At 36.5% G+C, this 18998-nt stretch overlaps 1 protein-coding gene across 1 annotated transcript in view; it reads left to right on the top strand.

Moving 5' to 3' along the window:
- The window catches only part of Scn1a (sodium voltage-gated channel alpha subunit 1), a 172278-nt gene that overhangs the window by 100617 nt on the left and 52663 nt on the right, over positions 1-18998 (top strand). Inside the window, exons 4-11 of the mRNA XM_004646393.2 lie at positions 2840-2958; positions 5287-5376; positions 6704-6832; positions 9024-9115; positions 9816-10085; positions 13708-13771; positions 14799-14940; positions 15957-16163. Coding sequence (XP_004646450.1) covers positions 2840-2958; positions 5287-5376; positions 6704-6832; positions 9024-9115; positions 9816-10085; positions 13708-13771; positions 14799-14940; positions 15957-16163 — 1113 coding nt within the window. The remainder of the gene's footprint in view (positions 1-2839; positions 2959-5286; positions 5377-6703; positions 6833-9023; positions 9116-9815; positions 10086-13707; positions 13772-14798; positions 14941-15956; positions 16164-18998) is intronic.

Below are 18998 nucleotides of genomic sequence, written 5' to 3' on the forward strand. Positions count from 1 at the left end.
GAAAAAGGAGGGCTACAAGGAAAGCCAACATTTTGGCCCTAGCCTTCTAAGGTCAATTAAGACTCAGGACATATGAGAACTTGTACTGTAACGTCTTGTACCTCGGTAGTGTCCCAAATTTTCTGATCAAGATGGGTACAATGTGGTACAAAACTATGATCAATCAATAGGATGACAAGTTTGGCTGCTTAGATAATATCGATCCAGTGGGGAAGCAGGTCATATAGCAACTGTACATAGAATGAATAAGGACCTTTTGAAGAAGAGATCAACCAGGGACCGGGGTGATGGTTCAGTGGAATAAGCCCTTCCCTGGCAAGCATGAGGGCCTGAGTTCAATCCCTGGTTCAAAAAAAAAAAAAAAAAGGAGGGAGGAGGAGGAAGGAGGAGGAAGGAGGAGGAAATCTGACTGCTTACAATATGTCTACTAACCTTGGCTCTCCATAATACTGGAATTATATATTGCTCCGCCACACCTAGGGAGATTCTGTTTGCGTATACTTTCCACGTTATTTTTTTACTAGTTCTCTAACTATAGCTTTCATGTTTTCATGCATATTTTAAGAGAGTGAAGCCGTGTGCAGGAGTTCTGAATGGTGGACCATATGTAGTCCTGAGTTAACTCGCGTTTGCCCTTCTGTGTCCTTGCACGCTCCTATTCCCTAGGGCAAAGGCATCTGTACGACAGAACTCTGTACATGTTTTATGATGATTTCACAATGTCATTTAGGGACAGAGCACTGGATGAATCAGTTTTTTTAAAAAAAGACTAACTAAATATCGTCAGCAGTTAGTTTTTCCTCAGAAAGCGCAGACGCAAACTTCCTGTAAATTGACTTCATGTTACAATTTTCTTTATGATCTGGAGTGAGTCTTTCAAACTTGATAGCAAGAATACAAAGGATAAGCTTAAAGGCAAGCTTCTCTAGCTCCATTCCATCTATTCAAAGTCTAGAAAAATTGATTTCTAAAACATTTAATGGAATTCTGACACACAAAGTGCTGCCTCCCACATTTTGTTAAAAGATTCAATGGACATGCAGTTAGTTTGTCAAATTGTTTGCAAGTTTCTAAATCCAAATGTCTTCTCAATATTTGTGTTTATCTTGTGATCCCTATTTTCAGAGTAGATTTCACTTCTATTCACCCAAGAAAGTGAGTGCTATTTTCAAACCACAACTCGAGTAATATTTGAAATAATTATCTGAAAACTTGATGGTAGAGAGGGAAAGGAATGAGAAATGTGTCAATAACCTGAAGCTTATCAGTAGAAAGCAAAGCATTTTCTGGGGCTATTAATAGAAAGTAAATTTAAAGTTGTGGCTTTCTTTGTCATAATGAGCTCCATGCAAATAAACCTCCAAAGTCTAAAAACAAAGCTACTGCACTGATTCAAAAAAGCTGTGCTAGGCTCCTAGATCAGCAGTGCTGTGGTTGTGTAAGGAAGGTCTAGCATTCAATCCCCGGCACTGCTAAAAGAGAAGTAAAATTAAAAAGCTTGAAATTATCTTTGCTTTGCATGTTCTCCACGAGGAAAGCAGCTGTGGCCACGTCTGGCTCTTTCCGAGCACAATAGAATGGATCAGAATCTTTTATGCACTAATGCATGCTGCTTCTAAAATCTCTTGTCTGCACACTACCAGTTGTTACCAAAAAGTCTAATTTTTTCTGGATGGAATTCTTGGATCCCCAGGTTCTTCCAAAGCTCTGAGTTTTTTTCCTCTGACCAAAGAAAGTGCTATAAGAAACAGACAGTGAGGCTGGCCAAATAGCTCAGCAGATTAAAGTATCTGCAAGCAAGCACAGGGGCTAGGGGTTCGATCCCTGGTCCTGCCACGCTGGCCCTGTCCCCTGGGCGCACTGAGATAACAATTGAGACTGGGCGTAGTGATGTGCTTCTGTAATTCCAGCTCTTGGAAGGCTGTAAAACAGGCAGATCACTACAAGTTCGATCTAGTAGTGAGACCCTGAACACCCTGTAGATCCTTCCCTAAAATTAAAAAAAAAAGAAAGAAAGAAAGAAAGAAAGAAAGAAAGAAAGAAAGAAAGGAAAGAAACAGACAGTGAATTGGAATTAGAATTCAATATGTCAGCTAACTTGGGAATTCCAATACAGAATTTAGCACTTCTGGTCAGCAGATACTCTCCAGGGAGCTTGGCCTCTAGAAATCAATTACTGGGTTATACTCATCCAATGCAAGAGTGAGTTGGATGGTGAATGCTTTTATTTTCTGTTAGCCTTGGAGCTACAATGTTTATTTTATAAGCACAAGGCTGGGGATATAGCTCAGCAGCATAAGCGCCTGCCTAGCAAGCATAACGTCCTGAGTTCTACCCCTGGTTCCGCATAAATAAAATAAAATTAGTATTTTATAAGCAGAAATGTAAAGAACTATTCTCTTCAAAAATGTTTATCAGTTTTATTTAATGGCTGTAGTCCTCAGTATTAATTTTCAAGATATTTATAATGGGAAAGCTGAAATTATTATTAAAGTGACAGTATCTTAACACTCTAAACAGAAATGAAATGTGCACACACCTCAACTTTCATTTAACACAGACATGTAAAATAATAAGGAAAGAAGAATTCCTCTGACTAAGTGGCCTAAGTACAACAAAACTGCAAGTAAGTATCAAGTAAAACAGGTAAGTGTTAATATTAGATTTCTTCCCTAGCTAAGAAGAGATCCAGGGACGTACAGTCTGTGTTCCTGGTGCACATAGAAAAGTGGTGATTTCCATGATGTCTCGTACAACACTGAAATGATTCATTATTGAAGATGATGACATTTAAGTGGTTTATGCTTTTACACTTCTTTGTTGTGTTCCTGTCTTACAGACTTTTATAGTATTGAATAAAGGGAAGGCCATCTTCCGGTTCAGTGCCACCTCCGCCCTGTACATTTTAACTCCCTTCAATCCTCTTAGGAAAATAGCAATTAAGATTTTGGTACATTCATATCCTTTTTCAAGTTATTAATATTAATTATTTATACATAATTGATAATATTTTGTAGCTAAATATAAAGGTAAATTGGGAAATATCCATGTTCTATACATTTCATCACTCAGATTTTGTATCTTCATTTGTTATAGAAACCTTATTCCTAAAGTTGATTAAACACAAAGGAATCACTTAAATTTAGAAAGTCTTTAACATTATATATATATATGTATATATGGTTGTTTTATTTCAAAATATTACTTGTATATACTAAATGCTACAAAATGACAAGATAGCCATGTTTATCTTCACTGTCTGCATACAAAGATGTGTAGAATTTTCAATGAATAATGATATGATAAACAAATCTACTTCCTGAATCAGAATTAACCTTAGCTATGATGTGGAACATCTTAGTGTACCTTAGAATAAACTGGTAGGTATATTTTCTACAAAGCATATTCAGAGACTCCGGAAAATCTATACATAGCTACTCCTTGAACTTTGCTGATGGTTTTTGCATACGATGCCCTGGAATCCTGGCTGAAATTCAGATTTAAGTCACTGAATTATGACTCTATAATGAAGAACTGATTGTCTAGTAAAGACTCTGGAAGTTCATGAAAGAAGCTAAGATTATATTTCCGAATGGTCTTAGGAGACTCGGCTTTGTGATTCCCATTGGTGTTCAAAGGTTTCTACAACTATCTTCCCCTATTAACTTTATCAGTGTAAAACTTTTCTGACTATGTGGCCACTAATAAATGTAGAAAATCTATCCCAATTGTCCAAGCTTGTATCCCTGGTTTTCTTTTTTAATTGATTCTAAAATCGTGAAGTCTGGGCCGGAGGCACAGGTCCATGGTAGCGCACTTGTGAGAGCAAGAGCCCGCGGTGGGCAGCCAGCATTGCCAAAAAAATGAATAAATAAAACAGAAAGAAAAAGTCCACAAGACCAAAAACCACCAAAACGAAAAGACCATTCTATTTTTAAGATGATAGCAAAAGAGTTCAAGGTTTTGACACTTAAGATATTTTCCTGTCTTTGTATTTGTAGTGCCATCATGTGGTCATTTGATGAAAATTTTCTTTTTCACTTATGGAAAATTTTTGTTTGGGCAAGTACTCAGTAGAGGAAAGGATACGATTGGAACTGAAAGCAGAAAACCTGTGTTCTATAGTTCTATGCCAAGTTATCTAATTTCTCTAGAACTGAGGCCTTGTTGTCTGATTTCTAAAAACTGTATACAGTAAGTGGATCCGCAGGCAGCGGATCAGTGGTGCAGAGAGGACGAGGTCTCCTGCTGGAGATCTCTCACTATGTTGAAATTTCATTACAGTCACACCATCCAGTCATTTTCTTAGCTTTCAGTTTTATTTTCTATGTCCACATTTCTGGTCCGTAATGGTCATGTTCCCCATGAAATTCTTCCTCATTCCCTGTCCCTGATTCTCGTCCCCTCTCCCTTGATCTCTTGGCCCTTTCCCTTTTGTAAAAGATCTATCTTCCTGTTTCTCATTGTCTGTCCCTTATTTTGTTTCTTACTTACACTTCTGAGCTCTCATAGAAGAAGAACTATTGGTACTTAAGTTTATGTGTCTGATTTCACTTCAGATGATGGTCTCAAAGTGAAGTCAACACTGACATCATGATGTCTTATCAAGAAAATTGACTTTTCATTTTGTGAAGTTCTGATTCCCTTGCATAAATTCAGTTGAAGTAGAATAACCCAACACCTAGCAACATGCTGACCTTTGATTATAAATTGTTTTCATACACTGATCTATATGGCATAACATGTGTTGAAAAAATTCCTTATTGCCAGGATGTGTCTTCCCTCCTAATTGGCTATTCTGCTTGTCTGAATTGGTTCAACATGCTGTTTTCTGCTTAGAAACTGTGCAAGTCCAGATGCATAAATACTCCTCTCAATGAAAGTTCTCTAAGATATATTTATACAGACTGTCAAAGTTGCAGAAGTCAGCCAGGTATGAATGCACACACCTCTAATCCAAGCATTTGGGAGACTGAGGCAGAAGGGTGGTAAATTCCAGGCCACGCTGGGCTGCACAATGAGACACGGTCTCAAGAAATAAAAGTTGCAGAAGCAACACCTTATAGTGCATAATGCCATCTCTCTAAGCAATTACTCTGTGAAGATACTATTATTTATGCCTTACATATGAAGAAACTAAAATTCAAAGTATTTAGATGATTCATCCACAGTATATTTGTCACTGAGTCTTAACTGAGCCCCATTTCCGGCTTTTCAATGTTAGTTTTACACAATATAATAACTGAATTTGGATTTTCTTTTGTATGTTCCTTAACAATAACCTACATTATTCAGCATGCTAATTATGTGCACTATTTTGACCAACTGTGTGTTTATGACAATGAGTAACCCTCCTGACTGGACAAAGAATGTAGAGTAAGTTCAATTCATATTTTAAATAATTAAAATAATATGTATACTTAGTATTTTAAAGTTATGCCTTTATGTATCCTTGAAATAAAACTGAAAAACATTTACCTTAAGGCCGTTTGTAAACACATTGTGCAGAAAGAATTGCCCTGCACAGTCCTTTAGGTCTGCTGGTGTTAGATCTGCTTTAATACCTGACAGTCACCAGAAATTCATTATGCTCGGACTCTCACCACTGCTCTGTTAGGATATCACTGTCCCTGGAAATGAAGTAAAAACAATTTCAGAAAAGACCCACAGATTCTTATGCTCAAATTCGCAACTAATTCAGTAAGTGAAGAGTCGAGGAGAGAAAGCTACAGATGCCACGAGAGGACAATGCTAACTCTCACAAAGCTCTCTTTCCTTCAAGCACACTCGCTTCCTGTCAGGACCAGTTTCAAGTGTGGTCCCCAAAACTTTGGCTTAAAAAAAATTCAAGATTGTAGAACCTGAGGGCTCCCTTCAGGGTAAAGAGGACAGGTTGGAAGACCCTGTAGTGGTGGCTTCTACAGTCAAGCTCCACCCCTGGTCCCACAACTGTGCTGTAGTTCCCAGCTGATCACCCTGACTGCCTCAGAGCTGCTGCCAAGACCCCTGCCCTTGACACTCCCAGGATGGTACCCATAAAAAACAGACAAATTTATAAGAAATAACACACCTTTGTATGCAAAGAATTCCTAAAACATTGATGTTGATAGCTGGACCTCAAGGTCTTCAGTTACTCTACCATCTGTAATTTTATACCACCCACCAATTCCAAACTCTAAATAGAAAATTTCTGAGTTAGTGCAACATTGTGCTCAGACTTAGATTTTCACCACTTAGAATTCAAAATTATCTGCTTGGATTCTAGCAAACTCCTTTGCTGAGTATATTACCTAAAAATGTAAAAATTGCTAACTTGTCAATGTCTTCTCATTCTTAAAAAATCATTAAAATTAAGAAATTTTTGCCTTCTAAAGGAAAATCATTCTGTGGTTCCACAATACTAGTGATGGGGTATTCCACTGGCTAATTCTCAGGAGGCTCTATTCATTTCTGTCAATACCACGACAATTCAGACCATAGCTAGACCAACTTTATATGGAACACGTTTATCACATTCTTTTAAAGCTCTTAGTATTAGGAAGTTAAACTTAAACTTAAAACTATGCTTTAGTTCTCTAAAAATAAAACCAACCTATTTTGTTGCCATAATTTAGTTTTCATCACTTCTACTGACTGAGGGATAAGAAACTGTCATGTTTTGAAAGAAAAATATTACTTTATCAATTTTAATACTTATTTCTAGGTACACCTTCACAGGGATATATACTTTTGAATCGCTCATAAAAATTATTGCCAGAGGCTTCTGTTTAGAAGATTTTACTTTCCTTCGAGATCCATGGAACTGGCTTGACTTCACTGTCATTACCTTCGCGTGAGTGCTTTTGAGACTTCAAAAAGGACTGTAACTCGGTTTTCTATTAGTATTTAGTTTTTTTAAGAATGGGCTTGCTTTACCTAAGAATATTTGGGAATAATTTGTAACACTTAGGCTCCATTTTAATTGATGTAACAGATGGCACTACATCTTCATCAGGGCGTGAAGTCTTTGTGGTACTCGAAACAATTTTCACTTGTAACAAACACAAGCAAATTTTATATTTCACACACACACACACACACACACACACACACACACACTCACTCACTCACTTACCATAAAAATGTGCATGTAAGGACCAGGGATATAGCTCAGTGGCACAGTGCCAGCCTGGCAAGCAGAGGTCCTGAGCTCGATTTCTGGTACCCAAAAAAAGTGCATATATTTTTACTATATCCACAAAAATGGTCTTATAGGTTACAGGCACAAACAATTCTACTGTTTCCGCAAATTTGTACTGACCTTACCTCTGCATGCATGCTCATGAACAGCTTTTTTTTTTATTACTTTGATAGAATTACAAAAACATAAATTTCTACTAGCAGCATAATTCTCTAAACCTCAAACTAACAAGAAACATGAAGGCATCTGGTGTATTAGATCAATTTGCATGTCTTTTTTTTTTTCTGGACCAGAAATCAAACTTGGGACCTTGTGCTTGCCAGGCAAGGACTTATTCTATTACATTAATTTGACAAATTATGATTCTACCAACAGACTGATCATACAGGCTCATAAACACATAAATTCTCTCTGCTTCTGTTTCATTTCTCACCTGAGCCCTTTCTTCCTCTCCTCTTTCTATTTATGATCTCTTTCATCTCTTCTTTTACACTCAACATGAACTGTATCTGATGTTGATGTGCTTTTTGCTCTCCATGTGTATTCAGTAATATGCAAAATTCCTGTGTCTCTTTTTACTTTTTAGTGGTAAACTTCCCCAGAAAAAGAACTGGAAAAAAACAATGAGAAATCCTTTAGGAATAGGTGATTGCAAAATGTGGGGGACTATGTGAGCCAGCACCCCTAACCTTCCACCTTCCCATGGGAGCCTGCCTTCCTGGGCAAGCAGTGTGGTATTTCAGACCTGATCCTGATGAGCCAATTTTTCCCCATTCCATCTGGTCACATTTTAAAAGAATTCAACTGGGAAGGGCCACCCAAATAGCTCAGCAGATTAAAGTGCCTGCTTAGGCAGACACGGGGCCGGGAGTTCAACACCTAGGGCTGCTGTGCCAGCCCTGCCCCCAGGGTGTGCTGAGACAGCGATTGAGACTGGGCATGGTGGTGTGCACCTATAATCCCAGCACTTGGGAGGCTGTAAACAGGAGGATCATTGCACAATGAGACCCTATAGACCCTATAGACCCTGTCCTAAAATACAAAAAAAAAAAAAAAAAAAAAATTCAATTGGAGATTTTCTTTCTTCAGAATAAAATAACAATAATGGCAGGGACAGCTTTGGATAACATAAAATATTGTTTTTAATTTGCCTAATTTTATTTAAAAGTTACACTAGAAAGAGCATATTTTGTACAAAAAGGCAATAAGATGACCTGTTTTTTTCATGCCTAAATATCTCAGGTAAATTCATTTTTTCCTAACTGAAATCCTGAATCCATAAACAATATTTTCTTTTTACTTAATTCTATATTACACATAACGTTGATTACACTGATTTCCAAAATGGCAGCAAGGATGTACACTTTGTAGTTTATGGTTAGCTAATGACCTTAAACTATGAAAATAAAGCTACAAGCAATATATTCTAATTCCTAACTTGCCACTTCAAATATTGATCACTTAAAATCACCAGGAAAGTCTTTTTTTCTTTTTTTTTCTTTTTTTTTTTTTTTCACTGAACCGGGGATTGAACTCAGATCCTCACGTTTGCCAGTCAAGCGCTTATCCTACTGAGTCATCTCCCCAGCCCTAGCCAGGAAAGTCTTTAAAAGAACCAAACAACATAAATTCTGCTCAAATCTTGAGTAACTGAGTTTAACTGGACAGGTATATCAAAGAATGTGTAAACGAAGCTCTTTTTAAGTTCTTTGCAATCTCACATTCTCAAGAACTTGGAAAACTACTTACACAACTCAGGGGAAGAAAGAGTGTGAAGCACAGGCACCTACAACTGTTCATTTGTATTTTGTTATTGTGTTTGTGTGTGAACTCCCTACTACAGATATGTGACAGAGTTTGTGGACCTGGGCAATGTCTCAGCGTTGAGAACATTCAGAGTTCTCCGAGCTTTGAAAACGATCTCAGTCATTCCAGGTGAGAGCTAAGTTAAAAACTTAGAGTGACCCTTTGTGCTTTTACAGATTCAGCCTGTTTAAAATAATTTGTTTCCTGTTGAAAGTTAGAGTCGCGGGCTGGGGACATAGCTCAGTGACATAAGCACCTGCCTGGCAAGGGCAAGGTCTGATTTCATATTCATTACAGTCATTGGAGCATATGCATAGACAACAAATATTCTAAGCTTTTTGCATAAAAAACAAGGTATAATATAATAAATACTTGCATGGGTCTACATGGAGGATTTATTTTAAAATGAACTTTAATCTACCCCCAGTTTTATAGCAAAATTTTTCCTGTTTATTGGTAGGAAATGAAACATTTATTCAGGTAACTTGTTATAAAATTGACAATCCTAGAGAAAGTGTGGCTAATCCTCACTAGCCAAAGAGGAAAAATCTGAGGCCCTCTCCTTAATACAGATTTCTCAAGAACCATGAACTTCAATTATTTCCTCCCATTATAATGTGGCGGGAGCTACACTGCATTATTGTATTTCTGGGATCATTAAACTTTCAGAGTTCATGCTCATGAGCTCTTCAGCCCTCCACTGAGAGTTACCCTCCACCAACATGACATTTTGAGACTTATGCATGGATTCCACTTTTAAGAGATGTGTACGAAGCATTTCCGATCCCAGATGCATGACCTCTTCATAGCATCAGGCCTCTTCTTCCAGGCCTGAAGACCATCGTGGGGGCGCTGATCCAGTCGGTGAAGAAGCTGTCCGATGTCATGATCCTGACCGTGTTCTGTCTGAGTGTGTTTGCACTCATAGGCCTGCAGCTCTTCATGGGCAACCTGCGGAATAAATGTGTGCAATGGCCTCCTACCAATGCTTCCCTGGAGGAACACAGCATAGAGAAGAATGTTACCATGGATTACAATGGCACACTTGTAAATGAGACTGTGTATGAGTTTGACTGGAAATCATATATTCAAGATTCAAGTAAGACTTTGTGTTATATGTATTGGAGCTTTTTTCATTGTTCACTTGCCTTTCATGTAGGTGTAGACAAACTAAAAATGAGAGCATAATGAAGAGATTGTTGTCTCTTTAAAAATTGTCCAATCAAATTATTTAAAATCAGGGCCTGCCTGATAGATAGCTGAGTGAACTAAAGCACCTGCTTAGGAAGAGCGCAGTGGCCAGGGTTCGATCCCTAGCTCGCCTTGCCGGCCCTGCCGCCAGGGCGCACTGAGACAGCAAGTGAGACCGGGCGTGGTGGAGCATGCCTGTAATCCCAGCCCTCGGGAGGCTGAAAGCAGGAGGATCACTACGAGTCCCATCTATATAGTGAGACCCTGTACACCCTGTAGACCCTATCCTAAATACAGAAAAAATATTAAAAACCCCACTTATATTTAATATTTCTTTGCCCTAAATTTGATTTATTTTCATGATTTTTTAATGTTTTATATTACTTGCAATGTCTCGTTTAATCTTTTCCTTTTTTCTTTTTTGTTTTTCTTTGGGGGGCAGAACCAGGGATTGAACTCAGATCCTTGCACTTGCCGGGGAAGCATTTATTCTACTGAGCCATCTCCCTGGCCCCCATAAATTTGATTTATTTAGCTTGTCTTTTTTCTATGCCCTTTGCTAAAGGAGTTTGACCACTTAACTCCATTCTGTAGCCTCTTCCATGGATTTTAAATAAGGTCATTTCTATTTCTGTAAGAAATTTTAACAAATTTTAAAGAATAAGTATTAATCACTGATTAATGGTTTGCACATATTTCAATTTTTTAAATGGCAACAGCTCTTAATGTGACACCCAAACACCTCTTTACACTGCGCCATCATGTGAGAGGCAGAAGAACTCAGGAAAAGGGAATTTCCCAGGCTCTTCCTCACCGTACGCTCTTCCTGTGGTAGTAGGGACAACTGAGGGATCACAAGTATGTGAGCACCCTCTGTAAATTCGAATGTGCTATGCAGTGTACCCTGTTAAATTTTAACAACAGAATGCCAGAAATCACCAGGGCACTGGAGAAAATAATGGTTTGTGGGTACTAACTGTTTAATAAAATATTCTGATGGTTTATGGAAATCACATAGGATCTAAGGCTAAACGTTCTTTTTGAGAATTAATACTACATCAAAGAGAAAGAAAATTACATTCACTTAAATATCAGAAAAATAATAGAGAATAAGAAAATGTCAAATAAGAGAAATTATGAGAATTGGTTTATCTTTGTTTCAAGCATTTAGACAAAATAGTTGAATGCTAAAATAATCTATTCTAGAAGGATAGAAAAGTAATTGGTATAACACTCTTTTTAAAGTACCAATAAAAGTAAGCACAATTTTCTCTTTTCTTTAATTTCATTATCTAGTAGTCCATATTTCAAAAACAGAAACTCATAGAGCATGATTATTAGAAAAGGAAGTAAGTTAATATAGAAAAATATATAAAATCTAAACTCAACATGTGCTTACATATAGATATATATTTATTATTTGGAGAAAAAAAAATGGAAAACAAAATCCAGTGATAGCTGTATGGAACAAGTAGAACTGGTCACAGAAATTACAGGTGTTTTATAAGCCTTAAAGAAAAGATAGCTTCCTAGAAAAGAAAAAATAAAGACATATAATCAATGTTTCCTTATAGCTGTAGATCTGCAACAAAATCTTTGTTTAGCTATCCACAATATTCAGTGGTATGTTAACAGTACTTTACAAACAGTTCTTAAACCCCAGATTAAGAAAAATGCCTTATACGACAAGAGCAAAACACAAATTTGACTTACTCACTTTGTGTGTTGGCCAGAAATTCACTGCAGTAACCAAACTTCTAAATTTGTTGTTAGTTTAACATTTATCTGAAATCAAGACACTAAGTGTAAGAATATAAATTAGAGTTTACTCTCTTAGTAAAAAGGTAGTGAACTATATTTTTCTTAAACTGAAATTAAAAGAAAGCAAGAATACTTGAAATTATTTTCAGCTCTAAAAATATGGTTATTATCTTTTGTCTTAATAGTATTCCAGCTTTTGGGGGGAAAAAAAGATTATTTTGAAACAAATGCTTCTATAAGTAAAATGATTTAGTTTTAAAAGTGATAGAAGGGCCAGCCAAATAACTTAGCAGATTAAAGCACCTGTAAGCAGGCCCAGGGGCTGGGGGTTCAATCCCCAGGCCTACTGTGCTGGCCCCACCCCCAGAGCATGCTGAGATGACAATTAATACTGGGTGTGGTGGTGCATTCCTGTAATCCCAGCACTTGGGAGGCTGTAAACAGGCAGATCACTATGAGTCCCATCTAGTAGTGAGACCCTGAACACTCTGTAGACCCTTGCCCCCAAGAAAAAAGTAATAGAAAATTAAATGCATTGTAACTACAGTAAACACTATGACTAAAATTATATTTTCTCCAGATTAAAGTTTCTAGATCAATAAAATTAAAGGACAAAACTTTATTTATAAATATATGATATCAAAATTTCATCCAGAATGTAGCAGAATTCTTTCACTTTAATTCTAATTAAAAGTTTTTTAAAAAGCAATATCAATGTTTCATCTCTAATTCAAAAAGTCAGTATATTTGGAAATTTAAATGGCATTTTCCCTCATGTGGTTCTATATCCTTACAGAATTATACATGAACTATTGCTATGATAATTTAGCATCTGAAAGTTATTCTTGTTGCAATTCCACCACTTGGGAGGCTGAGGCAGGAGGATAGCTGTGAGCTCAAGGCCAACCTGGGCTACCGAAGGAGTCCAGGCCGATCTTAACTACACAACAAGACCCCATCTCAAAATAAATAAATCTTCTTACAAAATCCAACAATTATTATTTTATTCTCTGTCTGTCATCTGTTTACTTATCTATTCAATAAATTTTACTGGAAAGTTACCATGTATGAAATACTAGTGACATAAAAAAAAAAATTAACCATTGTGACTTTTAGAGAAATCGTAGTCATAACACTGAAAACAGAATGATGAGTATAATGACATAGGATTATTAGTATAATAATACCATAAGTGATGGGGCTGGAGAGATGGCTCAGTGGTCTAAAGCACCTACTTGGAACAAGCTTGGCAAAGCACAGGGACGGCGGTTCGATCCCCCAGCACCACATGCCTGCCAGCCCCGCCCCCTGGTGGGCTGAGCTGGCCACACACACACACACACACACACACACTCTCTAAATAAATGTTTAAAAAAATTAAAAAAAAATAATAACACCGTAAGTGAATGTGTGTCCCTGGAAACACAGTACTGGAGTCTTAATTCTGCCAGTGTTTAGTGGGAGGGAAGCAGGGGGTTGAGGCAAATTTCTCAGAAGTTGTGATAGTTTATCTGGAGGTTGAAAGAAGGTAAGAAGTTTTCTAGAAAGTCTGAGATAATGTTATGCTCACCTAGCATAACTAATAGCTAATAGCCTTAATACAATACTTAGTATTTGGAGGGAAAGTGGTAAATATTTGCCTTTGAACAAATTACATGAAATGGTTAAAATCGCTCGGTGATCCTCAAAGTAGGACTTGATCTTGCTGTCAGCAATTTAGCCTTTTTAACAGTGCAAACGTCTTCCTCTGATTTTCTATTTCCAAACAGGGTATCACTATTTCCTGGAGGGTTTTTTAGATGCTCTGCTATGTGGAAATAGCTCGGATGCGGGGTAAGCCACAAACGCGTACATGTGCACGCAAGCATTATATATGTATATTTTCTCTTGTGGAAACTGATAGCATTCAACAAACTTTGTGCATATCAATTCGCTATTATTAAGGTTATTTAAAAACCGTGATATCCTTTAAATACTAGGTAAGCTTTTGCTGTGAAAAAGTAGTACTCTTAGTCATAATACTGATTCCCCTAGCAAGCGTATTGATCTAGGAATCTACTTTTGTGACTCCACAGGAAAGAAAAATGAAAGAGAATTCTGTTTCAATGCTAATTATAAAGAGAAAAAGCTTCATAAAATGTTGTTAGCAATTCTGTCCCATACGTTGATCATTACAACTAGTGGCTAGAAAAATTATACTAAGTTAAAAGTTTTTTTTTTTTTTAGGGCCAGCCTGATAACTCAGCGGACTAAAGCTCTTGCTTAGGCAGAGCACAGCGGCCAGAGTTCGATCCCTGGTGTGCAGTGCTGGCCCTAACCCCTGCGGTGTGCTAAAATGGCAACTGAGACTGAGTTGGTGGCACCATCTGTAATCCCAGCACTTGGGAGGCTAAAAAAACAGGCTGGTCACTATGAGTCCGATCTACGTAGTGAGACCCTATAGATCCTGTATCCTCTGTACTAAGATTTTTTTTCTAGTGCAGGAAATTGAACTCAGGACCTTGCATTGACATTTGTGCTGCTGAACTACATCTCCAGTCCTAAAAGTTACAAACATATTAGTTATACTAGTATCCTTTGAAATGGCAAATCATTGGGCTAGATAATATGTGGAGGAACCTACCAGAATAAAATATCAGCACAATTTCTTACATTACTCTTCTTTTTCTTTTCTTTTTGCTGAGCATGGTGGTACATACCTACAATCCCAGAACTGCAGAGGCTGAGGCAGGAAGATCACTGTGTGTTCAGGGCCAGTCAGGGCTTCAAAATGAGTTTAAGGGAAACCTGAACTACAAAGTGAAACCCTGTCTCAAAAAGACACAAAACAAAACAAATCTTTCTTTTTTCCTATTTATAGCCAGTGTCCCGAAGGATATATGTGTGTAAAAGCTGGTAGAAACCCTAATTATGGTTACACAAGCTTTGATACCTTCAGTTGGGCATTTTTATCCCTGTTTCGACTGATGACTCAGGACTTTTGGGAAAATCTTTACCAACTGGTAAGAATCTGAAGAGATACATACTGCATTTAAGTAGAAGTAAATAAAAATATGAGTTGAATCATAAAATCTAAACTACAGTAGAATACAGCCTGAAATCCAGATACTTGAGCTCCTCTATCCCATTGATTATGATACATAGTAAGTGGAGTGATACAAAGTAATCTGTCCCTTTTCTCCTTACTCAGATCATATTTCTTACTCTTTTTGAACACAGATTCTGTCTTAGTTACTCTTCTCTCATTACTGGGACAAATACCTAACACTCAAATTGAAAGAAGGAAAGTTTTGTTTACTCACTGTTGCTGGAGGTTTCAGTCCACACTCAGCTGGCTCCAAGGCAGAGTAGCACATAGCAGAAAGCAAGCTTTCATGGTGGCGGCAAAGAGCAAGAGACAAAAGGAGGAGCAGCAGCAGCTCAAGCAGCTAGCTTCTCTTCCCTCCTTACATTGTAATGCAAATTACCTGCCCCAGGGCAGGTGCAGCATCCACACCCACAGTAATCAATCACAAACTCCAGAAGCTGCTCCAATGACTGCATGAGGGTTTGGGGGGACACCTAGACACAAACCATAACAGATTCCCATATAATAAACGCATATCCACCTCAGCAATGCCTACTCCCTCCTCAAGTATGATCTCTTGGGTGGGAGGTGATGAATGAAGTGGATGTAGAAATAACTGCATTTATTTTACTCTTGATAAATCCAAGGACTCCCTCCTAGAGATCAGAGTAGGAATGTGTAAGTTAAAGAAGAAAGACCAGGTGAAGGTTGAAGACACAGTGGAAGAAGTAGGAGGATCTGTGTGTGCTACCATGCACCTGTAATCCCAGCGACACAAGAAAGTGAGATGCAACACTTAGCTAGAACATGTGGCCTTGTGTTCGAACCCCAATACCTCAAAAAAAAACTAAGAATCAAGAGCACTTGTGACCAATATGATGATCATTCATAGTGCAGTTCTGCTATCAGTTAATGACATAAAAAAATAATTGTCATATTTTTTGCTTCCAGACTTTACGTGCTGCTGGGAAAACCTACATGATATTCTTTGTGCTGGTCATTTTCCTGGGCTCATTCTATCTAATAAATTTGATCCTGGCTGTGGTGGCCATGGCCTACGAGGAACAGAATCAGGCCACCCTGGAAGAGGCTGAGCAGAAAGAGGCCGAATTCCAGCAGATGCTTGAACAGCTGAAAAAGCAGCAAGAGGCAGCTCAGGTAAATTACCCAATTCACTGTTCTCTGTCTCATAGTACTAAGTACTGTTATCATTGCGACCAACATTTTAAGTTGCTTTAAAAATATTTATTTATGTATTTATTGATTTATTTAGGTACAGGGTCTTTGCTACACAGCTCAGACTCATAGCAACCCTCCTGTCTCAGCCTCCCCAGCACTGGAATTACAAGGATGTGCCACCATGCCCAGTTTCAGTGGCTGGCAGGGCCAGTAGAGAATGTGGACCAGGGATCAAACCTGGGTCCTTGCACTTGCCACGCAGGTGCTTAAACCACTGAGCTATCTTCCCAGACCTAAGTTGTTTCTATTGTTACAAAAATATTAGATTATTGTTTTATGGTGCTATGCTTTTGTCTTCATTCTTGTTGTTTTTCTTTCTTTCTTTTTTAATAAAAAAAGAAAAATATTAGAGAAAAAAGAGAGATATAACTGTTCAGTACCTTAGGAAGCTGGTACAATGAGGTGTTAGGAAGAATTTTCATACTTTGAACACCCATTTACTTTCAGTTAGTCTAATATATTATGTAATTATTCCAAGATATTTTCAATTATAAGTCACAATGAAAATATCATGTGATAACTGATTTAAGATTTTCACAGTAAAAAAAAATGTGATTTTAAGGGGTTTTCTTGGGTGAAAAACTTTTGCTGAATCTGTATATTGGAATAGGGTGGAACTACTTAGGAAATTATCTTTCCTTAAGATAAAATTACTATAAGAAATATATTCACCTATCTTAAAATAACCCTCTTTTAATAAAAAAAATAGTATTTCCTATATGGTTGGTTAATTGCTTTTAAAAGAAATTGATCATATAAAAGTGTTTACTAGCTCTTATAGCAAGATGTTTGTGTTCATACTGTAGTAAATTATCAAATGTCTGTTATTGTGCTATTTTTCCTTATCCTGTGTCACATACAAACTCACTGTCCTTCTCTCAAGTTTTTTTTATGTTTAGGATTATAGACATTTTTTAAATATATTAAAAATGATACAGAATTTCAAAACAAGATGATTTAAGCATTAACCATTCCTTTCAATAGACCAATAGAAGTTAGTAGCACAATTATCTTATCTTACCTATCTTATATGTATTTTTTCCTTTTGTTCTTTCTGTTTTTTTTTTTCTGCTTTCCCACATTCCAGTTGTTCTTTCCTTTTGGAAAATTTATTTTTTGCTTTCACATTATCTATTGTATCTTTTAGATTTTTCTTACTCTTTCAGTTTCTTACACTAGGGAGATAATATGATGTTTACTCATGTGGGTCTGATTTATGGAGGACAAGGGTATGCACTTTCACCACTCCTTTCAATATAGTTCTGGAAACATTAGCCAGAGCAATTAGACAAGAGAAGAAATGAGAGCAATCAAAATAAGAAAGGAAGAAGTGAAAATATCATTATTCACAGATGACATGATATTCTACATAGAAGACTCCACAATTAAATGAGGGCAGATTTTTTTTTTTATTTCAGTCCTTTGAATTAATTAGTCTAGTTTTTTTACACACTTGCTCTTTTTTTTCTAATGTGAAATAAGATGCTACTTAATTTTGTTCTTTCATAGCTAATATTTTTATGCATAGGATGTATATGCTTTAATGATTTTTTTCATTAGAATTAGTTTTATTTTATTTTTTTATTTTTTTCAAAGGTTTATTGATGAACAGTACAATTAGTTTTAGACAATTTCATTTTTGTGTATCTTGGTATAATTTTATCCAAATTTCTTGTGAAAAAGTTTCATTTTTCTTGAAAATGTGGTACTATAATTTTATTTTTTTTTCAAAATTTTACTGATAAACAGCAATAAGACAGTTTCAAATCAAATCGGAAGTACAGTTGCAACAAATAATACACTGCATATATTCTTCTTAGTGGTTAATTGCTGTACAAGATGCGGACTTGAGATCCTATTTATTATAATTTTAACTAAATCAGCTATTTTAAATTTTTAAATATTTATTGCCTACCCCCTTCTACTTTGAGAATTCGAATACATGAATATAAGATTCTTGAATTTGGCACAGAGAAAACTGTTATATGACTTATCTGTAAATTCTTTCTTCTTCATTTTTATCCTGGACAATTTTTATTGTTATATTCATTTAAGTTTGTAAATAACTTATTTACAATGTGCAATCTACTATTAATTTCATGCTATGTATTCATTTCAGAAATATTTCTCTGAAATTCACTGTCTACATCTCATATCTTTCACATTTCAATATTTGTCTACAATTTTTAATATGCTATATACTTATTGATTTTCAATAAAGTTAATGAGAAAAAAGTCCACCAAAAGACTTCTAGAATTAATAACCAAATTGCAACAAAAAACTCGTAGAATTAATAACCAAATTCAGTAGTGTAGCAGGATACAAAGTCAACGCTAAAAAATTGATAGCATTTCTGTACACAAACACACTGAGGGAGAAATCAGGGAAACCATGCCTTTCACAATAATACCCCCAAAAATGAAATACTTAGGATTTAATCTAACAAAAGAAGTAAAATACCTATACTGTGAAAATTACAATACTCTAAAAAAAGAGATCAATGAATATTTCAGCAAATGGAAAGACAAACCTCATTCATGGATAGGAAGAACCAACATTGTGAAAATGGCCATACTCACTGTCCTTTCTTCAAAAGAATTTTTCTTCAAGTGTATTAATGTATACGCAAGAGTTCTGTGCTGAGGGTATGTCTGAGAATAGGAATAGTAATGTAGAATTCTGGCTCAAGACCAATACAAGTCACGATCAAGTGTAACAATTTAACCCATCCCCACAAGGCCAGTAAGAATGAG

The sequence above is a fragment of the Octodon degus genome, unplaced genomic scaffold (genome assembly GCF_000260255.1).
Source record: "Octodon degus isolate 3935 unplaced genomic scaffold, OctDeg1.0 scaffold00267, whole genome shotgun sequence".
Lineage (NCBI taxonomy): Eukaryota > Metazoa > Chordata > Mammalia > Rodentia > Octodontidae > Octodon > Octodon degus.